Source organism: Rutilus rutilus (assembly GCF_951802725.1).
Source record: "Rutilus rutilus genome assembly, chromosome: 7".
Classification (NCBI taxonomy): Eukaryota; Metazoa; Chordata; class Actinopteri; order Cypriniformes; family Leuciscidae; genus Rutilus; species Rutilus rutilus.
This window is the reverse complement of record NC_140221.1, coordinates 32,579,830-32,605,150: the sequence shown is the minus strand read 5'-3', so window position 1 is coordinate 32,605,150 and position 25,321 is coordinate 32,579,830. Positions and strand designations below refer to the sequence as shown.

Below are 25,321 nucleotides of genomic sequence, written 5' to 3'. Positions count from 1 at the left end.
CCATTTTTTTCACAGTAGTCCTTTTTATTGAAATCATTTTTATAGTTTTGTTCATATTGCTCCATTGAAAGAAAAAAAGCCAAGAGCATTTTGATGTTACTCACAGATATTCTTTTCTCAGCCTGCAGATTTAACACAGAAAAACACTTAATACGATTAGAGCGTCATCTATCTTATTGTCGGAGGCATTTTGTATGAGTGTGACAAAGGGTTGCTTTTACAGTGTCTCCTCAAAAACAATTCAGAGAAAAGAGTATAAAAATAATAATACAATGCGAGGTCCAATAGTGTGTAAAGCATTCGTTTTCGAAAATAACACTTTCCAACATCAACAGTATAGCAGATACACAGTATTTTCAATTATATAAGACGACTATATAATTATATGACCCTGAACTTTTGAACAGAATATTCATGGGATTTAAGATTGTGTCACTTAGTCATTTAGATTGGCTTAAACTGTTTCCTTCATTCTCAAAAACATGGTCTTGTACACTTGTTTTTTATTTTCTATGTGACATTTTCATTTATAATCATCAAATCATCACTTTTGATGGATATAAGTGTACAGGGAATTGCAGAAATATGACTGAAATGTCCCAAATATTTTGCTTGGGATGTGGACTTTGCGTCAACACAAGTCAGCAGAGCTGGTCTCGAGTGACGTCGGGGCTGTAGAGGTCAGATGTAATATACTGCACTGACGTACCACATATACGCACAAATGTAGACACATACAAACAAACACAAAGAATGGATTCATCCATTGGTAACAATGGGCTTTTCATCAACATTGTGGGCCATCTCTCACTCAGCGCCATCTAGGCTTGAAGTGACTTACAGAAAAAGTATGTGCTTTTAGGAAACAGAGAATCATATCCGCATGCATAGCGGAAAGCAGTCTGAACGCACCACTTAATGCCAGCCCCACTTGTAACCCCTTCTTTCCTGTAAAACAACCATTTCTCAGCCTGCTTGACGTCTGTTGGACAGCTGCGGTGTGGTGGATGTTTCCCTATCACCACTTTCATAATAGGTTATTTGATGCCAATAGAGGAACCTGGTCACAATTAGCATTAAATAAGCATTCGTGTGTAGAGAAACTAGTCTGTCAGCAGCTAAGCTGGGCTGGTGACATGACAGAAACAGACTTCTTACTCAGCTGAGGAAATTGTGTACAGAAATGTCTGGGTGAAGCTGTCTGGTTCTGCTTTTGTGACAACCACATTTGTTTCAGAAGACATTAAATGGAATCACTTTTATAATGTTCACAGCTTTATCTAAAACAAAAATAGCCAATGGCATGCCAACTTAAGAATGAATTTGAATGTTACACCCAGATATTAAATTCTCAGCCTAAAGGTACAGTACAAATGGAAAAACTCTTGCAATTGCAAATTGAATTAATGTGTGCATTAAGTACATAAAGTACAAAAATCAAACCAGAGATATATTAAAAGATAACCACAAAATACAGATGAAAATTCAAGTACTTTTCAACTTTCAGTCAACAAAATTCCCTGAATGGGTTAAACTGCTGGAAATGGACAGACTAATTACAAACTCAACCACTCTGACATCACTATTTTAGATAATTGAATTGATTAGCAGATGCATTTTTAAGTGAACAGTCACCTCAGTAAAATAGTAAATAAATTAAAGATACCAACTTTTTTATTGATATTGGTTATTATTTAAGACACAATAGGCTAAAGTATATAAACTTGAGAATTTGATGTGACTTGGTATAGCCTGTCAGTGTACTGGTAGTGGTACACTTGCCGTGCTCTTTTATTGACCCCCCCATAAAAAGAGCACTGCATTTATTGACCATTTATTGGCATTTATTTATTTTTGTAATCATATATTGGGTTCGATATTCGAAAGGAACATGTAATTTTTCACCACTAGAGGTTGTTTATTCAAAACAAAGGCATAGCTTGATGACGCCTTAATTTCGCGGAATCATGGGAGTTGTTGTCTTCACCTCTACAGCCGGTGGAGAATATGACGGGACTCGGGCAGAATTCATATTCATGGATAACCGGTAATGCATTAAAGATTTATTAACGTTACAAAAGCCGTTGGAGCGGAACGAGGCAGCTGAAGCGATTGCTAATGTGAGACAAGCGTGACACACAGCTTGTGGTAATGCAATTGGACATTGCATTACCATGGTAATGGTACTTTAAACCATTTAGTGGTTCGACTTCAAATTTGGAGCACAAATTGGTTAGACAAATGACTTTAATTTTCTAGCAACTTTAGAGTCCAAAATATTTAGTAAAATATATATTTTGTTTAAAATAAAATATGTTTAGTTCGGTACATTTGCTTTACAGTAAAATTAAACTACTATAACTTTTCTGATAATACCAACCTTATGTCTGTATTCCAAAGCATTCATGAATTACAACCATTTAAGTTCAGGTCTATGCTGAAAAAGTGGGGTGACAGTTAACAGGTTAAATAAATAGTATGTTAATGCAAACATTAAAATATTCCACTTACTATCTGGAAACCATGTTAACACAAAATGGACCTGGGACATTCATTTATACTGGAACTAAAAAAACAAACTCAGAACAGAACAGTGGACTTTACTTTAAGTCCACAAAATGCCACTTTTTCTTGTTCACCTAAATTACCCTTTTTATTTTCACTTTTCTGATGCAACACCACAAGCAGTTTTGGTTCCTCTATTACTTGTCAGTCTCTGAACGAGTTTGTACCGGAGGCCTGAGTCCAGTGTAAACTGATAAAAGCAGTTTTGCTGTCAGTTATACCTTGCTCCATTCTGTCACTATAGCAACTTACACACACACATACACATATTGCTTCCACGCAGTCTATTCACTTCAAAGTTCCTTGTTCTGAACACAGTGAAAGACGGGAAATGGGTGGGAGAAAGAGGACAATCTTGTGTCAAGCATATCATACAGCACACAAGACAGACAGGACAATTGGCTTAAATATTTAGCAGTAGTAGACCTAAACAAGCATGTTACCGTAAAAGGGAAAAAAACAAGGAAATGAATGCTGACAGACAAATTGAAAATAAAAAAATATATATATATATTGTGGTTTGCTTAAACGGAAAGTTGGATGCTGCAAGCTGACAGCAAATAACTCAAACATTAAGCACACTGCATCTGCGTTCTAACAATGTCATGTTGAATGTCATTATTTTATTAAACTCCCACAGCTGCTCTAGTTCAAAAGGTTTTAATAATAGCTCACACTTCACACTGCCTGTAACAATCACGTTTAAGTGTGTGTGTGTGTGTGTGTGTGTGTGTGTGTGTGTGTTTGTTCGTCTCCACCACATTCACCTTTGCCAGGTGAATGTTTACATAGGAAACTCCCTCTTGGCAGCGATGAAGCAAAGGTAGGGGGTTGAGCTCTCTGTCGTCTAGACCTTACACGACCGCAAGGTAGTCAGATGTCAGATGACGCATTCCCAGCCCATCAGAACTGGTTTGAGCCAGTATACGGCAACTGATCAGAGCATTAAGATTAACAGGCATCCACTGATCTTCCCCTCTTGTAGCCCTAATCCTAAACCATGCCAAAAGTCTGACAAAGCACCTGAATGTGCTAAACTACTTATCGCTGCACTGTAAAAAAATGATATGATCAATAAGTTATGACAACATGTGTTTTTACATTGCTTTAACTCACCAAAATAAGTTAAGCAATTTTCAACTTTTCTTATAAGTTGTATGATATTCAATTCATTTTTAAAAGTCAGTTTAATGAAATTTAAGTTTAAATGACTTAAACATCCAAGTTGATTGTACTTAAAAATTTAAGGCACAGTGTATCAAGTTCACAGTGTACCAAATTATGAACAAAACGGACACAGAGAAAGATCTAAGAGATGAGCCCCTGTTAAAGCTTCTTATCTACACACCACGGTAATGCAATACACCTTTAACAAACGGCTGAATCAACCAGAAACTGGTTCACGCTGGTCTGGTAAGCTGCAAAGCAAAGAGACGAGCCTGAATGTAAATGAACCAGACCAAGTGATGAGTGACAGTGTGACCGCCCGTCCTTATTTCAGCCTTATTTCACAAAAAGTGAAAGTAAAAAGAAAAGAAGTAATACCCCTGATCTCTAATAAAAGCTGTATTGTTGATATTATCTTTTGTACTATACAACTGAAATTGTGGGTTTGTGGGTTATACGCTTTGCAGGAATAGCTGTAGGCTATAGTTTTCAGATTTCACACATCAATGTGTCAAACTTGATATTGTAGAGTAAACAAGGCCGTATCTATTAAAGTTAAAGTTGGGAACAACTCCAGGAGGACCCCCAATTTTAATTATAATATATATATATATATATATATTTTTTTTTTTATAGAAAGTGCCTAAAGCAATGTACAATTAAGCAGCCCAGAGAACTGACTTTAAATCATCTAACTCCATCCCAGGCATTTTAAAACCAAATGTAAATTCAAGAAAGAGAAGAGTCACTGTTTAGTTAATAATTTATTATACAAATAATGAAAAATAGTATTGTGAAAAATGCATTAACTGGTGTTATTATAACATTGTGACAAATAAATAAGTGGCCATTGTGTTAAACACATATCACAATATCAAAGTGGCATAGACAAGGTATAGGCTACTATTTATAGGCAGTTTTCAGGCAATATAACTTATGTCTCTAATCACAGTTCTTGTGCTCCAACAAATACACCTATAAGGTGCAGTAGTACGTGAAAAGGTCCATTTTTAAAATGCATAGTTCACGAGAAACATTTTCGCGCGTCTTCATAGTATGATGCACGAGGGGACTCCTTCACACTGAGCTCCTCCACAGCTCCAGATACTGTGCGTCCCGTCCTTCATGTCTTGCGTCAATGGGCTGGTGTCATTGACGAGGCTTTCCTTCATGTCCGTGTGGACCTTTCTCGTCCACTCTGGACGTGTCCGTCATCGCCAGGTTGTAAATGACACCGGCGGTCTGAAATGAACGACCCTGCAGCCGCGAGTCATCGCGTGAAGACGCTCAACGTAGCTTCAGAAAGTGTCGCAGCATTCCCGCGATCCGCAGGAACTTGTCCTTCTTCCTCTGCTTGAGGGCCATCAGAGCTCTGGCCGTCTCTTCGGGGTCTTGCGCGAAGGAGAAGATGCTTCTCACTCTCTCCTCGGCTTTCATGTCTCCCGTTTTCTGGAAGAGTCTCATGAGCGCGTCCTGGTTGACGTTCTCGAAGATGTTCGCCACTGCCCGCTTGCGGCTCGCTGTGTCAAACTTGTTGCCGTGGATCGAAGGGCAGACCCGGCGAGATTCTGAGTACATGTCGGTCGACATCTTGTGGCTTTTGTGTCGTTTAGCAGCGCTGGAGTCGCCAACTCGACCGAGCTGAGCAGCTTTGATGGCTGTGAGTGTGACTGAGAAGAGTGAGGAGTTTGTAGTGACGACTTGCTCTTTATAGAGAGCTCGCTCATGTCCCGCTCACGGAGATGACATCATCCGCGCTGCCTCTCTGGAGAAACGCCTTCAGCTGCTATTTCGCCAACATGCCACCAGCTTTGGAAATGCTAGTAATTATGGATGAGAATGCATGCTGACGACATAAGTGCGCAATGTTTATCTCATAGAGTTGTGTAATTGCAACCTAAAGAGTTTTTCTTCTACCTGGCCTGACCCTTTGACATATTCCCAGAGGTTTCACAGACAAGGCTTAAACTTGGTCCCAGACTATATAATGCATGTTTGAGCTGTTTTAACTGAAAGCAACTTGCACTCACTGACAAATCTCAAAATATATCAGTGCCCTTTTGTCACAAGGTCCACACCTGTAATGTTTTTTTTTTCTAGGGCACGTTTATAAAAGCTACTCAAATGTCCTAACTGAACTAAATCTGGCTTAATCTAAACCCTGTCTGTGAAACCAAGCCCTATAAAATAATATAGACTATAAAATCAGTTCATTTCGATTTTAGATTTTACCACGGGAAGCACATTTTGTAAGTTTTAAACTGGGATTTTGGATGGGAATCCTAAAATCTGGTGGTGATTTGTGCCCGATGCAAGATGACTTGACCTCACGCCCTAAACAAACTAACTAACAAAAAACAACAAAAAAAACACTAGGTCAACCATTCAAATGTTTGGGATCAGTAAGATTGTTTTTAAATAAACTTTTTTATTTATTCAGCAAGAATACATTAAATTGCAGCATTAAAATGAGATACAAAAAAAAGTCTACATTGCTACAAAAAAATCTGTCAAATAAATGTTGTTTTTTAACTCTATGCATCAAAGAATGAAATGAAGAAAATAATCAGACCCCAAATGTTAGAACTAGAGCAATTACCCAAGTATAATTTTCCTTTACTAAAAATTTACATTTACATTTAATCATTTAGCAGACGCTTTTATCCAAAGTGACTCACAAATGAGAACAACAGAAGCAATCAAACCAACAAAAGTGTGACTAGTCCCAGTACAGTACACATAGCAAGTGTTTTTGTTTTTAAAGAATAGGATAGAATAGTATAGTGTTAGTATTAAATAAATACTAGCCCTATATTTACTAGAGAACAAAACATGGGTTCACATTTGGTTGCATTGTATTTTGTGTTTACTCGAATGCAAATGGAGATGGATATTTTAAATTTGTGTAAATTACAGTGTCAGTGTGTTGTTAAATTGTCATTTGATACATAGTGTTCTTGTTGCGAACACTTTTAAATTACTGTTCTGTATTGTCGTGACAAAACTAACTTGACTCTTGTCTTAGAATTCTGAATAATTATAGTGTCATCACAATGGTGCTCTAATTAGGTGTCATTAAATATATTAACCTGTATAACAAATTATTTTATAACTATGTCATGGATTAGGTAATATTAACATGGTTGTTTAAAAGACTGATGTCATTATTATTACAATAATATTATGAAATTGACCATAGTATCCATCTATCCAGTAAAACTCATCTTTGTGTCTTTTTTATAATGTAAAACTAAGATAAGTTTGGGAATTAAAAAAATTAAAATAAATTTTTTTCTACTTTTCAGCTGGAAAGGAATGATAATTGCTAAATCGCTGAGGATTTTTTAGATAACATAACTAGGAACTCATTTTAGCATTTTCTGAGTAAAACAAAACTCAACACACACATTCTCAGGCACTCTCTTTACTCTCTTTCTGGTTTGCTGTTGAACCTTCATTGCAGTCTTGGTGGAAAACAAGCAAGTCAGACAAAGGGATTTCCAAAATACCAAGTTCTGTAGTGACATATTATTTGGCCACCAGAGACCCCCCAAAAATGTGCCATTGTTGCAATAATCTTGTGGAATGCCTGTTACTTGGCATTCATTGCGAGTCTGGCGCGAAACAGGATACTTGTCTTTCTCAGGCTGGCACAGTTATGACTGGAGTCAAGGAGGTTGGGAAATGTGGAGAAGGAGACGCCAGGAACATGTCATAAAAATAAGCAGAGCATTCTCCGGAGTCTTGCATATAGAGCACAATATGACCTTTTGACAGGGAAAAGGAAGCATTGGATTGAGAGCCTGGTCCTGCCCTCTTTAACACAAGCTGAGTGTACTTTATCAGTCCTAACAATGGGAAAAGTAAATTTATCTCAGGTCAAAAGTCGCGTCAGCTGGTCTGTCTGAAGGATAAAGAGTCCCCTCCCCTGCACACTCCTGGAGCCATAGCTGATATAAAAGAGTAAACCCATTTAACACTGAGAACCCATACTGACACGGACATTACTGTACTGCTTTGAATTGGAGACAAATTTGTGCAAATACATGATAGAGTATGTAGTTTTTACATAAAAATAAAATAAAAAAAGAACTATACCTTCTTGTATTATTATGCAGTACATTAAATGTTTTAAATTCCATAAATTGATCTCGAACAAATAATATGTAAAATAAAATGTAAATTAATAAATAAATAATAAACAAACTTCTAAAATATAATCGTCTCCATAGAGACCGTCATCCATCATTTTCCGACTACACTGCCAGTCTGTTATTTGCTGTCCATTTTCAAGCCCATAAAACTTCAAAGCAGAGAAGAAGTAAGCAGAGCAATAAAGTAAATGAAAATGAAGTAGTTTTACACATGAAGGCATTTCATTTACTGTGCTGTTTGCAATGACGTTATGCGATTTGCTTCAAAATTGAGATCAGGATTGCCATGTTAACAGATATTAACATTCATTGTGGCTAAACTGCACAGATCTATTGTGTGTATTCACCTTATTTTCGAACGCGGAAGTAAATATGGGTCCAGTTTCCGGTTTTTGTGCGGCACTTCCGTTTCCTCGCTTCTCTGGGCTAACTAACGATATCGATTGCGAAGGACTATGCAGAGTTGACAGAAAAATGTTACACATGCCTTATTAGCAGATGAATACAACAAAGAACTAAAGCCCCGCCTCACCCAGGTTGGGTACTGGACCTGGTTGAAAACACTCATGCATCTAGCTGGCAGAGTGCCAAAACTTCGCCGGCGCCTTCAGCACCGCCCTAAACACGGTCGAGCCAACGCTGGACTAAGTTAATATATCTATGGAGGTAGGCTATTTTGTCATGTCAAATGTATTAATAATGTCATCAGAATGCAACCAAAGCACATGATAGCAGTAAGTAGATGGCTATAAATAATTATAAATCATACAAAATAAATGCCATGATGATCATGCCATGATGACTAGATTTTATACAGGGGTTACTATAATGATTTTGTTTCTCCTTGGAGTTTTTATTCAGACTTCGTAGCCCAGCCACTTTTCTGGTATCGGGTGGTCTTCTGTAGGTCTTGTGTTCACGAAATGAAAAGAAAAAACATACGGTCGTTTCTTCAAATGGGCTGCGTGGCGTGTCCGTTATTTCGGTTCCCATGTTAACAGGTTATTTAGAGCTTGCACACTGCCTGCGTGACACGCGCGTCTCAGGGAAAATGCGTGCATGTTAGAAATAGAATCGAATATTCTTCACGAGACACGCAAGCGTTTTGGAAGCGTTTCCAGGCAAAATAGAATAGAAAAATATGTTTGTATGTGATTTTGATATGAATACATATTAATAAATGACATTTTGATGTTTGAATTTAGGTTTTGACATAAATGCAGATATAGCCTAAATGTAAAAAAAAATATATAGCCTATATATTATCGATTTTCAAATATTGCACCTGTCAATACAGAACGAAATATTCTGTAGCCTATTTTGCCGTCAATACTGCCGACGTTGTCTTTGCTGCTATATATTTATGTTTAACATTAAGTGCCTTCCACAACTCTATCCCCATATGTCGAATATATCACCAATGAGGCTTATCATGTCACCTAGCAGCAGCAACGCCTCGTCAGAGACGTTTCTGGTGTGCAAAGACATAGAAAACACCACGCAACAGAAACGCCACGCAGCCAGTGTGTCGCCGGTCGTAGGCCTATAGGGCGCCTGATTATTAAAATGTCAATAATTCGATGATTAAAACACTCCTGCTCCAAGTAAATCTTTCTTTTGTGCCAGTTATTATGACAACCTCTAACTGCACAAACAATCCCGGTCTTCCTCGAAGCCATAACGATGAGTTTGTTGTTACGAACAACGCTCGCCAGTTACCGGAAGTGCCTGACCGGAAGTCTCGCACAAAATACCGTCAATTGGCTGCGTCCGTATTTCCGTTAAAAATAAGGTGAATAGAATCATCACTTCATTATTTTAATATTTTATAAGCTTGCAGCTTTCATCTCTGTAGAGAATGACATCATGCAACAAAACAAACAGTGACACAATGTAACGGAATGTAAGGATTATTGAACGGCAAAAATCAAAGGAAGCAGCTGTTTCAAAAAAAAAAAAAAAAAAAGCATTTACCTCAGTGTGCTGTATGAAGTAAACAATGTTGTGCTTTGTTTTCATCCCTTCCTGCATGCTTTGCTTAACTCAGCACTGTGGGGCCCGAGTCTTCATCTTGTCGGATATGACAACATTTGTCCCTGGAGCAGAAGACTTGATGTGCTGCAGCAGACCTACATAGCGCATTACCAAACTTCATTTAACTTTTAAACTCTGACCATGAATTATTGATCAAATGTTGTAATGCAGGCATCATCGTTTTATTTTTTGCCTATGAGAAAGTTCTGAAACAAGAAAATGCATTAAGACACTTCTTAAACAAAGAGACCCATTGCAGCCTTTATAGTGCATGAATTAATTTCAGTCGACCCAATTCTCTACAATAACTCAGACTGATGTACTAACTTGTTTGTTTTAGCCATACGAGTGGAAAAAATGAACAATGGTAGTGTAACTGAATATGCATGCATTTTAATGGTTTTGATTAATCTGTTTAGCCTATGTTAAAAAAAAAAACTGGTTTCATTGTTTATTTGCAAAATTGTGTTGTCATATTTTATGAACTGAATAAATTCTAATGTTTAAAATGTAATCAGCAACACAAACCTTTGACACAATTCTCAGAAACATTAGCACTGTTGCTATAATAGTGGTTGTGTAATGGCATAGGGGCACTGCAGTCAAATCTGGCCACAGGGGAATGTCTGTGGCATGAGATTCCAGTTTAATTAAAGGACTTGTTTTTAATAGTATCATGCATCTGTTTGTAGAGATTCAGCATTTGAACATATACTGTCCAAGTAGTCAGCAAGTCATAAAAAAAAAAATACCAAAAACTTTCATCAACTGAAGCAATTGAAACAATTCTAAACTTATTAGATAGTTATAAAAAATCAGTCAGATTTCAGGTCATACTACAGTATATGGAAATTGGAACTGAACTTACTGACCTTCACAACTACTCAAACCACAGGCCTCAGTCATTCCAAAACCACAACTATGCAGCTTAATCTAATAACTCGGCATTTGTTAGTTCACAGAGTTACAAATGGCACCTTTTAATAATGCCTGCTGGAGGCCGTTTACAGGAAGATGTAAGGTTAACGGTAATCGTCTTTTATGACAGCCTGATTCCGGGACTCAAGTGCTGTGTTTTGCAATCCCAGTTTTGGCATTGTGCTTCATGGATCCACAATAAAAGACAGAGCTGGCATCTAACAGTTTTTTAAACGAACACTCATGTCTTGACATAATCCATCATAAACAGCAAAACCACGATCAGCACGGAAGAGCAACTTCTTAAGAAAAAGCAATTAAACAGGCATGTAACGCCAAAGGAACTATTGGTAGTCCGCCAGTGCTGCTAAATCTTGGCCCAAATACCATTCACATTCTCCTGTTGTCTTTGCTTGGCCAAAACGACTATGGAACCGGAAGGATCCTGACCATATTAAGAGAGAAAAGCCACAGGCAGTAATATTACTCAAACATGAACAATATCTTTTTAAAGTGCTTCACATTCCCTCTTTTGGACCCTCAAACTACCTAAACCTCAAAGAAGGATGCCTATTAACAAAAAGCCTATAGGATTGGCCATTTATAAACCAGTCTCCTTTCAGAATTTGATATTTGTTGTTGTTGTTTTTTATTCATCTTAATGGTTAAAATAAAAAAATAAAAAAGTTCCCCCCAAATAAGCAAACAGCTGATTTCTAAGAGAAACGAATGCAATCCCATTTCCGCCACATTAAAATCATGCTTTGTTAAATCATAATTGTGAGATAAAAAGTCACAATTACGAGATAAAAAGTCAGAATTATTATTTAAAAATGTAAAAATTATAAGATAAAAAAGACTAAATTGTTTGTCATTTCATAATTTTGATTTATGTCATAATTGCTCTCTCATAATTTTGACTTTCTTTTTGTCATAATTTTTTTTTTTTATCTCATGACTTAGCTATTGGGAATTGATTGGATCCTAAAAGGTTAATTATTATATGGATGCTTCTGTTTCAGTGGAAGAGCGAGTTATTACATTTTGAGTGCACACTCTCAGGAAAAAAAAGGGTACACAAGCTGTCACTGGGGCGGTACCTTTTAAAAAGGTTTTGTTCCTTTTAGGTACTAGTATGTACACTTTAGGTACAAAAGTATACCTTTTGAAAAGGTACCGCCCCAGTGACAGCTTTTGTAGCCTACCTTTTTTCTGAGAGCGCAGATATTTTCAAATAACATGCACTTATGAATTAAATGACAATAAACCGAACATGCATCACGCATAAAATATGGCTCTCCCTCTCATATTAACTCTGAAGTCACCATGAAATCAAAATTGCACGCTGTCAGTATCGTCCCTGATGATACCCTGGACCGAGCCAGAGTGGCGAAAGGCATGCGAAAAAGCAGACCATGTGCAAATATTTTGATTTCATGGTGATTTCAGAGTTAATATTAGAGGGAGAGCCATATTATTGGATCTGTTGGAGAAAGCTTCAAATGTTTCTGAAATAATCCATAATGATTTTTTGACAACAAAATAATAATAATGGATTAATCCTCTTTTCCCAGAGTTTGCATAACCCACACATAACTACCAGAGAGGGTGTATAATTGGTCAACAAGGGTAGAACACACTATAGAGTGGCCACTGGCACAGTACCAAGAGCAACAGCTTGTGTTTCCTCACACTTCCACACACACACGCTCAGCATCCAGGGACAGGCCCGAGCATGAGGATTACATGAGTCATCAGCACTTCTCCCACACAGGCACCCAGGCAGCATTACGCACGAAACTAGCCAGAACCGGCTGAGGCACCACCCATTCCCTATCTCACAGTGCATTGCCCTCTGTTTCTGTTTCCCTATCTCTCTTGTTCTTTCAACCGCTCTTTTCATTAAGTGTGATATCTCACAGTCAGATAGATGACAGCCGGACCCCGTGTGTCCGAGTTAGCACTGTGAGCCATAGCTTGCTAAGGTCACAGTGTCAGGCAGGGGCAACTCAATCTCTCCCTCTCCCTAGGTGGTTTCAGTGTCCTGTTCCATGAAGCCCCTCACTTCCTTGAATATCTCACACCACGAGCCGCTCGTCCTGTACTGAGCGTTCTGATCGCTGTTTATAATTGTTCTGGATCATGAAGCAGTTAGGTGGATATTTGCTTCAGGACAACAATAATGTTAACATAAAGTATAATGTATGTTTTCACCATGTCCTAGAGCAAACTGTTCTAAAATATGGTCTGTTTACTCACAAATGACACACAGGGATATTCTGGGTTAAGCTCCATTTGCAGCATCTGTGACATCACTGTCAGTTACCATCATTTCAATAGTCAGTGTGACAAAATAGAAGGCTAATGTGTGCAGGACTGTCATTAAAAAGGCACAATTTCAATGAGGAGAAATATATAGGCTATTATTATTGATATTATATTATAATAATTATTGTTATTATTATTATTTCACTTAATTGCTAAAACTCGAGAATTACTTTATGAATTATAATATTGTTGATGTCGAGCAGAAGCAAGAAGAATTATCTCCATATTTCGTAATTTTTATCTTTTTTTTCATAAATCATTACTATTGGTCACCCTTACGTTTGTGGGTTTTGCAAATATTTAACCAATAAAAAGTATTTAAAAGAACTTGCGACTTAACCTCAAACTGTCGGTCAAATCTCATAACTCCACCCAGCCTCTGTCGTGAATGAAGTGCTGCACTCTGATTGGACCGTCTCTGCTTGTTTGCAAGGGTAAATAAAGAACTTCTTTGAAGAAGTACAGCTTTTTCTTTACTCAAAAAATGCTATACATAAAGGCTAATGATTCATGAGGAGCGGAGAAGAGAGTCTTATAGCATTTGTCGTTGAGTCATAGCCAATACTGTCAACCCCCTACGTGAAAATCAAGTTTTTTTTTTTTTTTTTTTGTGGTGTTTTAAATATGCTTTAAGACAAACCATGCACAAATTCATCAGTCAATACCATTGCTACCAAAGACAGTCTCAAAAACGCAGTTTGAAACCACCCGTTCTCTACATCACAAACATGTTGTAACCAATCACGTCACCATGCTGGCGGTCTTTAGCATATCATCAACTGCTGCGAAGCAGGGGAGTCTCAAGAGAAGCCAGGGTATCCCGGTATATTTTTCTGTTGATGTGAAAAATCATGTAGATTTAGCAATGTAGCGAGTGAATTATGTATATGATGTATATTACGATGTTATGGTGAACTATACCTTTCTCCACTGACATTCTATGATGTTCCAAGCGTTTCTAAGGATGCTGATTTTTAGAAGGCAGCTGTCTGACTCACTGAGATGGTGAACGGAAAAATGGTTTGTGTAACATTACACAATTAGTAATGTGTGTAACACATTATTAGCTGGTTGATAACATAGTCAAGTAAAGGGGTAATCATATCAATTACCATACCCTTATATGTCTAAAAAAAAAAAAAAACTGAACCCTGAAAAAATAATGTATTTTGCCTATGTCACAGTAAGAGGTAGGTCACATGATCCATCAGAAATCACTCTAATATGCTAATTTTGTTCTCAAGGAAACATTTCTTCTTCTTATTATTATTATTATCAATGTTGAAAACAGTTGTGCAGCTTAATATTTTTGTGGAAACTCAGTTACATTGTTTTTCTGGATTTGTTGGTGAATAGAAAGTTCAAAAGAACAGCATTTATTGAAATAGAAATCATTTTGTAACATTATAAATGTCTTTACTGTGACTTTTGACCAATTTAAAACATCCGTGCTGAATAAAAAAGTATTAATTTCTTCTTTTTTTAAAGTGTACTAACTTTTGAACGGTGGGTATCATAATATTAAAAAAGCTTTTTTTAAAGCTTTTTTTTTTTTTTTTTTTTTACTTTTGAATAATTTTTTTTTTTTATAAATTGTGGAATTATTATAAAGTGAATTTATTAAAAAAACTAAAAAAAAAATCTGTGGTACATCATAACTGCCACTGTTTCTTATCACTGCTTTGGAGACTCATTGTGTTGTAAACACTACCAGCAGTGTATATGGTTACTGAAGACCGTCGTCATGGTATCTGGTCTCTGTGAGCCACTGTCCCCATGACAGTATAAACGTGGGAGAACGGAAGCATGACCAAATACAACTTAGATAAAGCATGTGTTGACTTTGAAAATAGTTTTGCCCACTCTTAAAAAAAAAATCATTATGAATTTGTGCTCTAACATTACAAACGGGAAACTCACACAGATGTTACAGGTTGTCACAGTCACAAACGCAAAGTGTTTTGAGAGCAAACTGCGTCATAGTGCGGTCACACTGACAAACATTCTCCAAATGATCCTCATTAGCCATGAGTAAACCTGGACTCCTGTTGCCAATGTAAGATTAGCGCGAGCCTATCGCTGAGGGCCTTGCAGTTGCTCTCCTCATACTGTGGTCCAAACAGGAAAGCATGGGCAGAGAATTTCTTTTTAAACATTGTGGTACAGTTTACTGTATTTATTTTTGTTTGCATTACGAAAAGTGGCAGACACACTGAGCTAATGCGGTGCTTCCTGAGATTGTGTGGACACAAGTGTGAGATCTTGCTTAATTTAGAAGGAACTCTAAACTCTCTTGGTTCCTCAGTGGAATCCTTAACTATAACTAAAACTGAAACTAGAATATATTAAAGCTTGAAATACAAATAAAATAATTCAAACCATTAAAATACCTTAAATTATACTGAAATATAAAGCATTTAAAAAAACAACAACCTTTTTTCCTATTTTGATATCATTTTCATCTGTTTTCGTCACTTTTGTGATTGGAACTTTTGAATGTGAAAAATAAGTAAGGGGAAAAGTATGCAGTCCTGGTTTAATTCATATGTTGCTTATATGTTTTTTCATGTGCAACTTGGTCATAAATAACCTCTGCCAGCATTTGACCTGGTACAGGTCTGTAATATTAGAGGGAGTGTCAAACAAAGGTGTTTAGGTGATGAACAACCATATGACAGTGGCCCTATTGTCTGTTTGTCCAAACTAGTGTTTTGGCATGGGCCAGGTTTTATTATTAAGTAACATAGGAAACGGCTGACAGGGTGTGGGTTGTTGGTCAAAGCCTTTTGGCAGGCAGGGAATTGCAGCCTTCCTCAACCTTGTTCCCTGGCCAGGATGAACAATAACATGTCGGCATGCGGGCTCCAGGCTCTTCTTTCTCTTTTGGCTGTCCACCAAAGAGATCTTGCCTGTCATGGACAGGTCATGGGAGAGACACAGACAGAGAGTGAGACAGACTGACAAGCTTTGGGTAATTAGCCTTGAGCCACTGAAGTATGAAGGCAATTTTTTTTCTTTTTCTTAAAGGATCAGATTTTCCTAAAAAAAAAATATATATTATATATTTCTTATATATTTTCTTATACTGTAAGAAGGCCCATTTTATTACTGTGGTACAGAGTTGGTGTATATGGTATGCTCATGTTTCATATCCAGAGGTAGAAGACATGCACAGAAATCCGTTTAATCTGAGGTCAAGAACCTCTTCTCCAGATTGTAGAATCTAAGTAAAGGGAAAACAGCACTTGAGTCATACAGGATGCTGAAACTGGAACTTCAATAACGTCTACATCAGCAGAAATCGTAAAGAAGAAGTACAGCCACATGCAAGAACATCAAAAGCAGTTTCACTCAACCAGCAAAAAAAAAAAAACCCTATGCCTCCACTGTCCTATTGCAGCTTTCTGCTGAGTGCCCTGCTCAAATTAGCTTGAGAAATTGTGGTTTAATTGGGTTTAATATGGGTGCCTGGAGCAGGCACTGTGCAGTGAGTGGAAAACAAAAGCCTGGTATGTCAGCAGCTTTGAACCAGTCACTAAGGAATCAGTCTTGCGGAAGATTTAACTCACCAGAAAAGCCTTGGATACTCATCAGAAGCACTGACAATGGGGGAAGCAGATCATTGAGGTAATATCAGCAGAAATACACACAGCAAATGTTCATCCATTTAAAGTGGTGATGCAGTTAGAGGCTGCAAATTAAACACAGATCCACAACCTAAAAGAGTCACATGTGACAATCATGCCATTTGTTGTGGCTGGAGCTGATCATTTATCCCTAGCACAATCACTGCTGTATGTATGCAAACGTTCTTACATCTGCAGTGTGCAAACATTTGAATGCCAACTCATTGTCCTCACAGACGGAATACACACTGACATGCACTCCATATAGGCTATACAGTATAAGCTATGCAATAAAATAGAGATGCATGGTAAGCCATATCATATAAAACAGATCAAGTCGGCTAAACAATAAGTCACTTTTAACAGATACACACATAGACAGTGAATGAGACATTTGGACTGTATTATGAATAAAACAAGCCGCAGACATCATATTAATAAGTTTAAAAGCAATTACATCATCCTGACATCTGAGAGATGAGATCTCCATCACTTCATCTCTATAAAACTTAAAAGAGAGAAGACTAAACAAATCACATGAAATGTCTGCTCTTCTCTTTCCCTCTTTCTATAGAAGATTTCTTTCATCATTGACTGGAGGGAGATGCATAAAACAAAAACAGACTAAGAAATTAAACAAACTTATGCATCCACTTTTCTTTTGAGAAAAGATTTAAAAGATGAAAGCTTAAAAAGATTAAAACATTGTCATTCATATAGAATAGATATAGAATATATACATACATATTCAGATGCAAAAGCCTCTAAGTGCCATCTGAAATTTTCTTCTAGAATGATCAGTTTTATCAAGCTTGTATATTTAAGTTCAATAATTTCACTTAAATGACAATTAATAGGTTATTTTCATTGCCATTTAAGTGAAATTGCTGAACTTAAATATATGAGCTTGATAAAAATTATCATTCTAGAAGAAAATATCAGATGGCACAGAGGCTTTTACATCTGAACTCTTCATATATACTATTTTACTGTAAACACTGAGGTGTCCTCAGAAAATGTAGCAGAACTTATTGCTCACTGTTGTCAACCTATTCAAGCTGTAACACCATTATGCAATAACACACACACACACACACACACACACACACACACACACACACACTGTATTAATTGTTACTAACAAAGAAGAGTTATTTCACAATATGAAAAGGGAATCTGCAAGACAATTTGCAAATAGTGGTCATGGAAAGCCCTCTTGTGGCCGCAACTGTTTCTGTTTTTAGAATTTAGCAACAGAGCACATTATTCATATGTGCCCAGAAATTTAAAAAAGTTATGTAAACACTCAGATAAAAGGTACATAGGCTAGTGATTGAATGAGATGTAGCATCTGTGGTTTAACTTTGTGATGAGAAATCTGATTTATTTTATTCACAAGAAATCTTAAAAAAAAAAAAAAATACTGTTTATGTTTGTTCTGGATCATTTATTAATGTTTTATATTTTCTATCGGTCATAATTCCTCTGTAGAAATCATTGTCTGTAAGTTTTACGATCAAATTATTTGCAGTTTGTTAAACTTGCTAATAGTGACATACAGGGAAAGAACTGAACCAATTAACAGACTGAAAACCAACCTAGAAATAGACATAAGCAGAACAGTTTCAAAACACTTCCTTTATTCCACTCCGCTCATGTTAATATTGAAATATTCCCCACGGAACACTCAGGAGTCAGGTAAGATGACTTGACATTAGAACAGCCTTCTCTCTGTACCGTTTTGAATTCTTTGCTCACTGTTTTGCTATTATTTTCGTGCAGTGACTCGTTCACTAAGCTGAACAGCCAAGAGTTCTGTCTCTCACCGACGCGCCGATTCAACATGTCGAATCGGCCGGAAAAAAAAGCAGACGAGGACCAATTTCAGCCGACTGTGCGGAACCAGAGAATGTCTAATAAGGGGAGAACCATGGGGAGAACTTCCACTCACAGTAAACTTCCGGCTTCTGAACTGGTTTCAGTTCCACTCTGGTTCCATATGAGGGCGCTCACAGGACGAGTGCAGAATGAATGGAGGTCTATGGAGCTATACCCATAGACAGTAAAAGAAATGGACACAGCGACCCCATTGGATTCAACGGAGGAAAGTGAAGTCAATTAGAAGCACTCACTTCCTGATGGCTGAGCGTACTGCGCAGACTCAAACTGAGCTTGACGACGTAGATGTGATGTGAGTAACCTGTCTGTCTTCTAGTAGCTGTGCTGGGGAAGCTTCAGTTTCTGGCTGATAGATTACCCCCCTGGCTATACCCCTCAAAATCCACTTTTCTCAGAATATAATTTTTTGTCTAATTTGAATGTTGTATTCGAAAGGAGATGCAAAGAAATTACACATTGCTGGGTGTTCGATTTTTTAGAGTCACTTATTTGCTTTAAAAAGTCTTTTAAAGTGTCAATGACGTCATACTCATCGTACGACCAGAGATACTGCTTTACGGCAATCCTTCAGTCAATTTGGTGCTTTCGCGCTCTGCATTTTCTTTTCTCTCGAATGCCTCGATAGAAAAGAAAATTGACAACACAGCTGACACAGGTAAATACACGTGCTAGAAGAGTTTTTGTTTTGTTGTTTTAAAAGACCACGCTGAAAATACACACACACACACGATGCCATCAAGCGGTATCTCTGGTTGTAATCAGTCCTTCACTGACCAATCAGCGTTCATTAGCAGAATGCTACACTGTAAAAAAAATCCCGTAGTTTTTACGGAAAAAAACTGGCAGCTGGGGTTACCAGAACAATTCCGTAAAATATACAACAAAACAGTAATTGCTTTTACCGAATAACATGTACATTTTACAGTTTAAACCAGCATATAACACACTGGAGTTCTGTTATATTTACTGGTTTAAACTGTAAAATGTATGTGCTATTCTAAACAACATTTGTCAATTTTACAGTATAATCCAGTAAATATAACAGTAAATTTCAGTAATATGATATAATGTTAATTTACCGTCCTATTGAAGTATTAATATCTGTTTTGTACACTGATAACCACCAATCACAGCAGTGATGAGAGTCACACGATCAATCAAAGCTCAACACAAGCAGTTCTTCCACAAGAAAGTTAATACTAATATATATAGAAGCTGCACAGTGTCATTCACACAAACATTAAACACCATCATGGTAACACATGAAATTTTAAAAATGCAATAAACATTAATTTAACAACATTAAATGTAACATAAACCCCTAATGTACATAACTGATTAGAAAAAACGAAGGAAATTATGAAGAAACAAACATAGTTATTTCAACAAAAATACATCAAATGCGAAGTGTCACAAGGAATTGTGGGAATGTAAATTTACGTTTTTTCACTGTAAATTATACAATGAGTTGTTTTTTCACTTTCAAAAACTGTAAATTTAACGGTATGTTACAGTAAAATTACATTAAATGTACCGTTAGATCTATCACAGTTATTTACCGTATATAGTACGGAAACTTTCTGTTAACCAATTAACAGTTTTTCACTGTAGCATTTTTACAGTCTTTTACCGTTAAAATTACGATCATTTTTTACAGTGTAGTGTGTTATGGGCAACAACAACTCAACCTGTAAGAAATCGAAAGGACATAAGCACTCATTCATTCAACTTTCGACCTATAACCCATGTTGAACTTGCAAAACCTACAATCAAATCTGAGATTTCTCAACGGCAATCGGGTGAAAGAGACAAATTTAGCCGTCTAGCTCCATAGACTCCCATTCATTTTGCACTCATGGGCGATTGCCCCCAGTGGAATTCTGGTGGAACTACAACCAAAATTCGGTACAATATGACTTAATAGGGAGTGGCCAGGCTCTCCGTAGACGGGTTCTGGCAGAACCGTGCGGAACACACTGAGTCGGACGATGCACAAAAACTGCCCGATGGCCGACCATCGGCTTGGTGTGTTCCAGGCTTAAAGTGAACAAACAAAGACAAACCATAACACCTTTATCTAGTTTCAACATATTCGTCGTAGTGTGGAATAAAGCAGCATTTTCCCACCACGTGTTTCCCACCTGTGCTGGAAAATCTGTCTAACTTTGGGAAGACAGACACTTTAGTGAGGGCAGAATAATGTTTATTTCTTGGCATTGAGCAGTTTGGGGACATTGCCACCAAGTGGTCAAAAATTATACTTACACTCACAAGATCTCACTCTAAAAATGTTCACACAAAGAGACAAAAGCCTGTTGTTAACCTCTTAAGAACCTCCGGCCATTGGAATCGACACCACATGGTTTTTGGTTAAAACCAATAAGATTTTATGTTTTTATAATTAGTTTTAGTGAGTTTTAGTGAAGTTTTTCATTAGTTTTAGTGAAAAACAGCAACAGCGAATGTGAAATGAATGCATACACAGCAACACACACACACACCACACAAATACACACACTGATGCCTTGATGCTATATGCACACAATCATATATTTATCAAAATCAGCTAGTACACACAAACACCCCAGACATATATTATACACACATATATTTACCAGTGTATAACTGACAAAAAAAAAAAAAAATCTAACAAATGTTTTGAGACTTATCCTATCATCTTACCTTTTTTCTACATTCTTATTGCATTGCTCATTATTACGGTATGTGTTCTTTTCAAAATATTCAATGCTAGTTCACATACTGTGTTTAAACTCTATAGTTCATATTTCTTTTATATTATGAAGAATTTTTCTGTTGCTTCAGTTCTGGTGTCCATTGTAGTGGACATGGAAAATTTCTTTCATACATTGGAGAAGAGCAAATATCAGGTGGATAAAAATGGTAACATTTTAGTTTAGGGTCCAATACTCACTATTAACTAATGGCTTATTAGCATGCATATCACTAGAATATTGACTGTTTATTAGGACTTATAAAGCAGATATTAATGCCTTATTCTGCATGACCTAAATCCCTAATCCTACCCAATACTTAAATTTAACAACTACGTTACTAACTAACAAGTAGCCTAATTAGGAGTTTATTGAGGCAAAGGTATAATTTAGGTCCGACAAGAAACTGAACAGTCCTACAAACACTGATAAAACAAGAACTAATTCTGCTTTGCTAAGTTATTCTTTATTTATGCTATTACTAAACAATACAATTGTTAGACAGAGGAAAGAAATTGGTGAATGCATTTGCAGGTCAAATACCTGCTGTAATGTTACTCATGGAAAGAATGTTGAGAATGATCTTCATAGGTCTCAAGCAGGTCCTTGCATGCCTTCTGAAACTGACTGTTATTTGTATGTGGGTTAAAAAATGATCTTTGCTGCTTAACTCAAAATCCTTCATGAACACAGTATAACCCTGCACAAGTGTTTAGAAGTACCAAAGTTGTTTGATTCATGTGGACTTTATGATACCAGTTACAGAGTACCCATCAAATATATATTTAATTTTATAAATAACTCTAAAATATTGAATTATTGCATAATGCTGAAAAATACAGCCGACAATTACTAATTACTAAAGATATTGCAATGTATATTCTATTGGAATTCACAGAATTTCATAATGAGGCCTTGTAAGCATGTGAGGAGCGGTAAAACATTTAAGTGCAGTGTGGTAATTAATGCAATGCTTTAAACCTTCTCATGCTTTTACATCATGTCCTATTCAAATGTCTAAATTTGTGCAACTCACAAAAAACAGAACTGATTTCCTCAAGCTAAAATCTAGGGTCTGTAATATTTTTTTCAAAGAAATGTATGTTTTTATTTGGCAATGATGCTCTAAATTGATCAAAAGTGATATTCATTTGAACGTTCTAGTCATCAAAAAGCTCAGGAGAATCAGGAACAACCAACACAAACGAGAACAGACAAAGAAGGAAACGCAGAGTTTCAATTAACAGTAGAACTAACAAGATGATTTACAGAACAGGTGAACATTAAAGACTAATTATACACTGGGAAACTGGGTCAAAAGACAGGCACGGGGAAGACAGAACCTAAACACAATGACCATACAACATAACTCAGTATTGTTTCCACAAAAATATTAAGCTGTTTTAAAATATTCATAAAATGCAACCTGCATTGCTATAATGTTATTATATTATTGTTACAATGACTTTTTAGTCATTTATTTATGTCAAATAAGTGAATATATTGTTATTAATAGCCGGGTTGTGTTCTTATAAATACTTATTATGGGTGATAATACAGTTACTAATGCATCATTGATGACTTGCATTTTCCAAAAGCAAATGTTAAGAAATCATGAAAATGTGCTCATTATACATTTTAAGTTGTTTATTTGTAAATGTAACTAATAAAAAAATGTAAAAAAAAAAAGCTATGAAAAAAAACAACAACCTTATATATCAAACTACTATAAGCAATAGCCTACCATGCATATGGCCGAGGAGATATAGATTTTAACACATCAAAAATGACCATTCATGACCTCTAATGCAAACATTAGCCAAGACATAATTGATAACTAATTGGTGCAGCAAACAAGTGTCTCTGGAACTATTTTATATTTGATCATTTACAAATCAGTGTATAATGAATTATAAGTATAGCACATTGAAAAAGCAAATGCATGACTTATGTAATTATAAAAATAATATAAATGTAACTGTAACTGTTCTAATGCAGTATAGGTCTTATGAGTCTTTATAAATATTCATAGAAATACTTACTAAAAAAAATGGTGCAGAAAAAAAAAAGATTTGTCAATAAATTTGCGTTTTTTCAGGGGAGAAACGCAAATTCATTGACAAATAATTTTTCTTCCCATCTCATATTTTTTTTCCTTCACCATGTCCCTTTAGGGGCTCTGTACATAAGAGACTTCAAAAACATTGCAAATCTTACTGGTTCCAAAAATATGAACAGTAGTGTATCTGTATTTACACATGTTTGAAACTCTAGTCATGTAACACTTTCATGCGGAGGATATGAATTTTGACAGTGTCAGTATTGTTTACAAAAGCCTTTCAGGTCCTTTGGGGAATTACAAATATCTTAATAACCTGAAGCAACAAGGTTTGATTAACATTGATTTTTCAATGATCCAGCTTTATATACCAGATCTCAGTCTACAAGTTATTCTTTCACACAAGTTTAGATCCATGACAGAACAAACAATTGAGAAAAAGGTCACAGAAGGACAGACAGCAGGCGGAGGGCAAGGGAAGAGAGAAAAAGGGCCAGTTTGCAACGCATGCGGCCATAATGGACACTGCATGCTTTCTCCACTCCAAACAAGCGAACAATAGCTTTGTTTGATGCATCAGGAGAAAGCACAATAACTGCATTATTGTCCTTGACTTGACCTTGTGTATTAGAAGAAGAGTGAGAATGCATTTCAGTGGGAGACAAAATCACAGACTACATGGCAGGAACTTCCTATTTCTGGCTCACATTAAACATTTTCAAGCACTGACATCTTTATGAAAACCCATGGCTGAAAAAGAGAAGGAATTACGATGTTTCGAAATCCACTAGACGACCAGACAGTGTCCGCAGACAGACCCAGTATTAGCAAGTATGAATCAGTCTTGAACACAATTCAAAATCAAACAAGCAAAAAAACAGAAAGAGGAGCAACAAAGTGAAGGTAAGGCACAGTTTATGGAGGACTATGGAGGTTTTACTCCTTGAGACTTTGTTTGTTTCTAGATTTACAAATGCATTGGTTTTGCTTATAATCATCTGAGAAATCATTTTGAGAAATAATCATTACACTGGAAGCAGTATATTTATCTATTCAAATGATTATTTGTCAGTGTAATGTCCTTGAATACATTATGTAAAAAATAGTGTATATGTTGAAATGAAGGTTCAAAATAATACAATATATCTTTATTACATTGTCAGATGCATTGCACATTTTATGGTGCTTAGATACCATTGCTGTTATTAGTGTGGCAATTCTCTGTGTATTTTGAGGTAAGCACATGCAGTTTCCTGTTGTAGATTGAACCTCTTGTGGTGTTAGTTTTAGTGTTAAGAGACAAGATCTTCACAACGGTCATTGTACATTAGACAAGTTCAATTCAACTTGTGGCTAATTTGTGCCAAACTATTTGCATTTTACATTTACATATCATTGTAACAATAAGGAAATGTAGAACATTTCCCCTTGGCCGCAGAGTAAAAATGTGAATGTAAAATGTAAAAAAGTGAAGACATTTTCTTAAAGATTTTTGCTCTGACAATTCTATTTAACGATAGATATTGTTTTTTTTTTATTTTATTGTTTTATTAGGATCCCCATTAGCGGCCCATTTAATGGCAGCTAATCTTCCTGGGGTCCTCTTTAAAATATTCACAACATAAAATTACACAAAGCAATAACAACACAAATTACAATCAAAAGAATTCAAACATTGCAATTACATTCAAAATATTATGAAGTGAAAGAACATGACAATTTCCAGCTTTCACGAGGTCATTTGCAGCAGTTCCTGGTTTACTGTCCTCTTAAATTTGTATTTGTTCTGAATTCTGCGTGATGAAACAGAGAGTCGATTCCAAATAGATATTGCTCTGT

General features: G+C 36.3%; 1 protein-coding gene across 1 annotated transcript; it reads right to left on the bottom strand.

The window, feature by feature from the left end:
- Positions 1–4,483: 4,483 nt before the first annotated feature.
- On the bottom strand, positions 4,484–5,429 carry tcima (transcriptional and immune response regulator a). Its single transcript, XM_084415100.1, has one exon. The coding sequence runs from the start codon at positions 5,320–5,322 to the stop codon at positions 5,020–5,022; it is 303 nt and encodes a 100-aa protein (XP_084271226.1). The 5' UTR covers positions 5,323–5,429; the 3' UTR covers positions 4,484–5,019.
- Between the last annotated feature and the right edge of the window lie 19,892 nt (positions 5,430–25,321).

Excerpts from the sequence above, each read along its gene's own strand:
- tcima (XM_084415100.1), bottom strand. The coding sequence starts at position 5,322 with ATGTCGACCGACATGTACTCAGAATCTCGCCGGGTCTGCCCTTCGATC.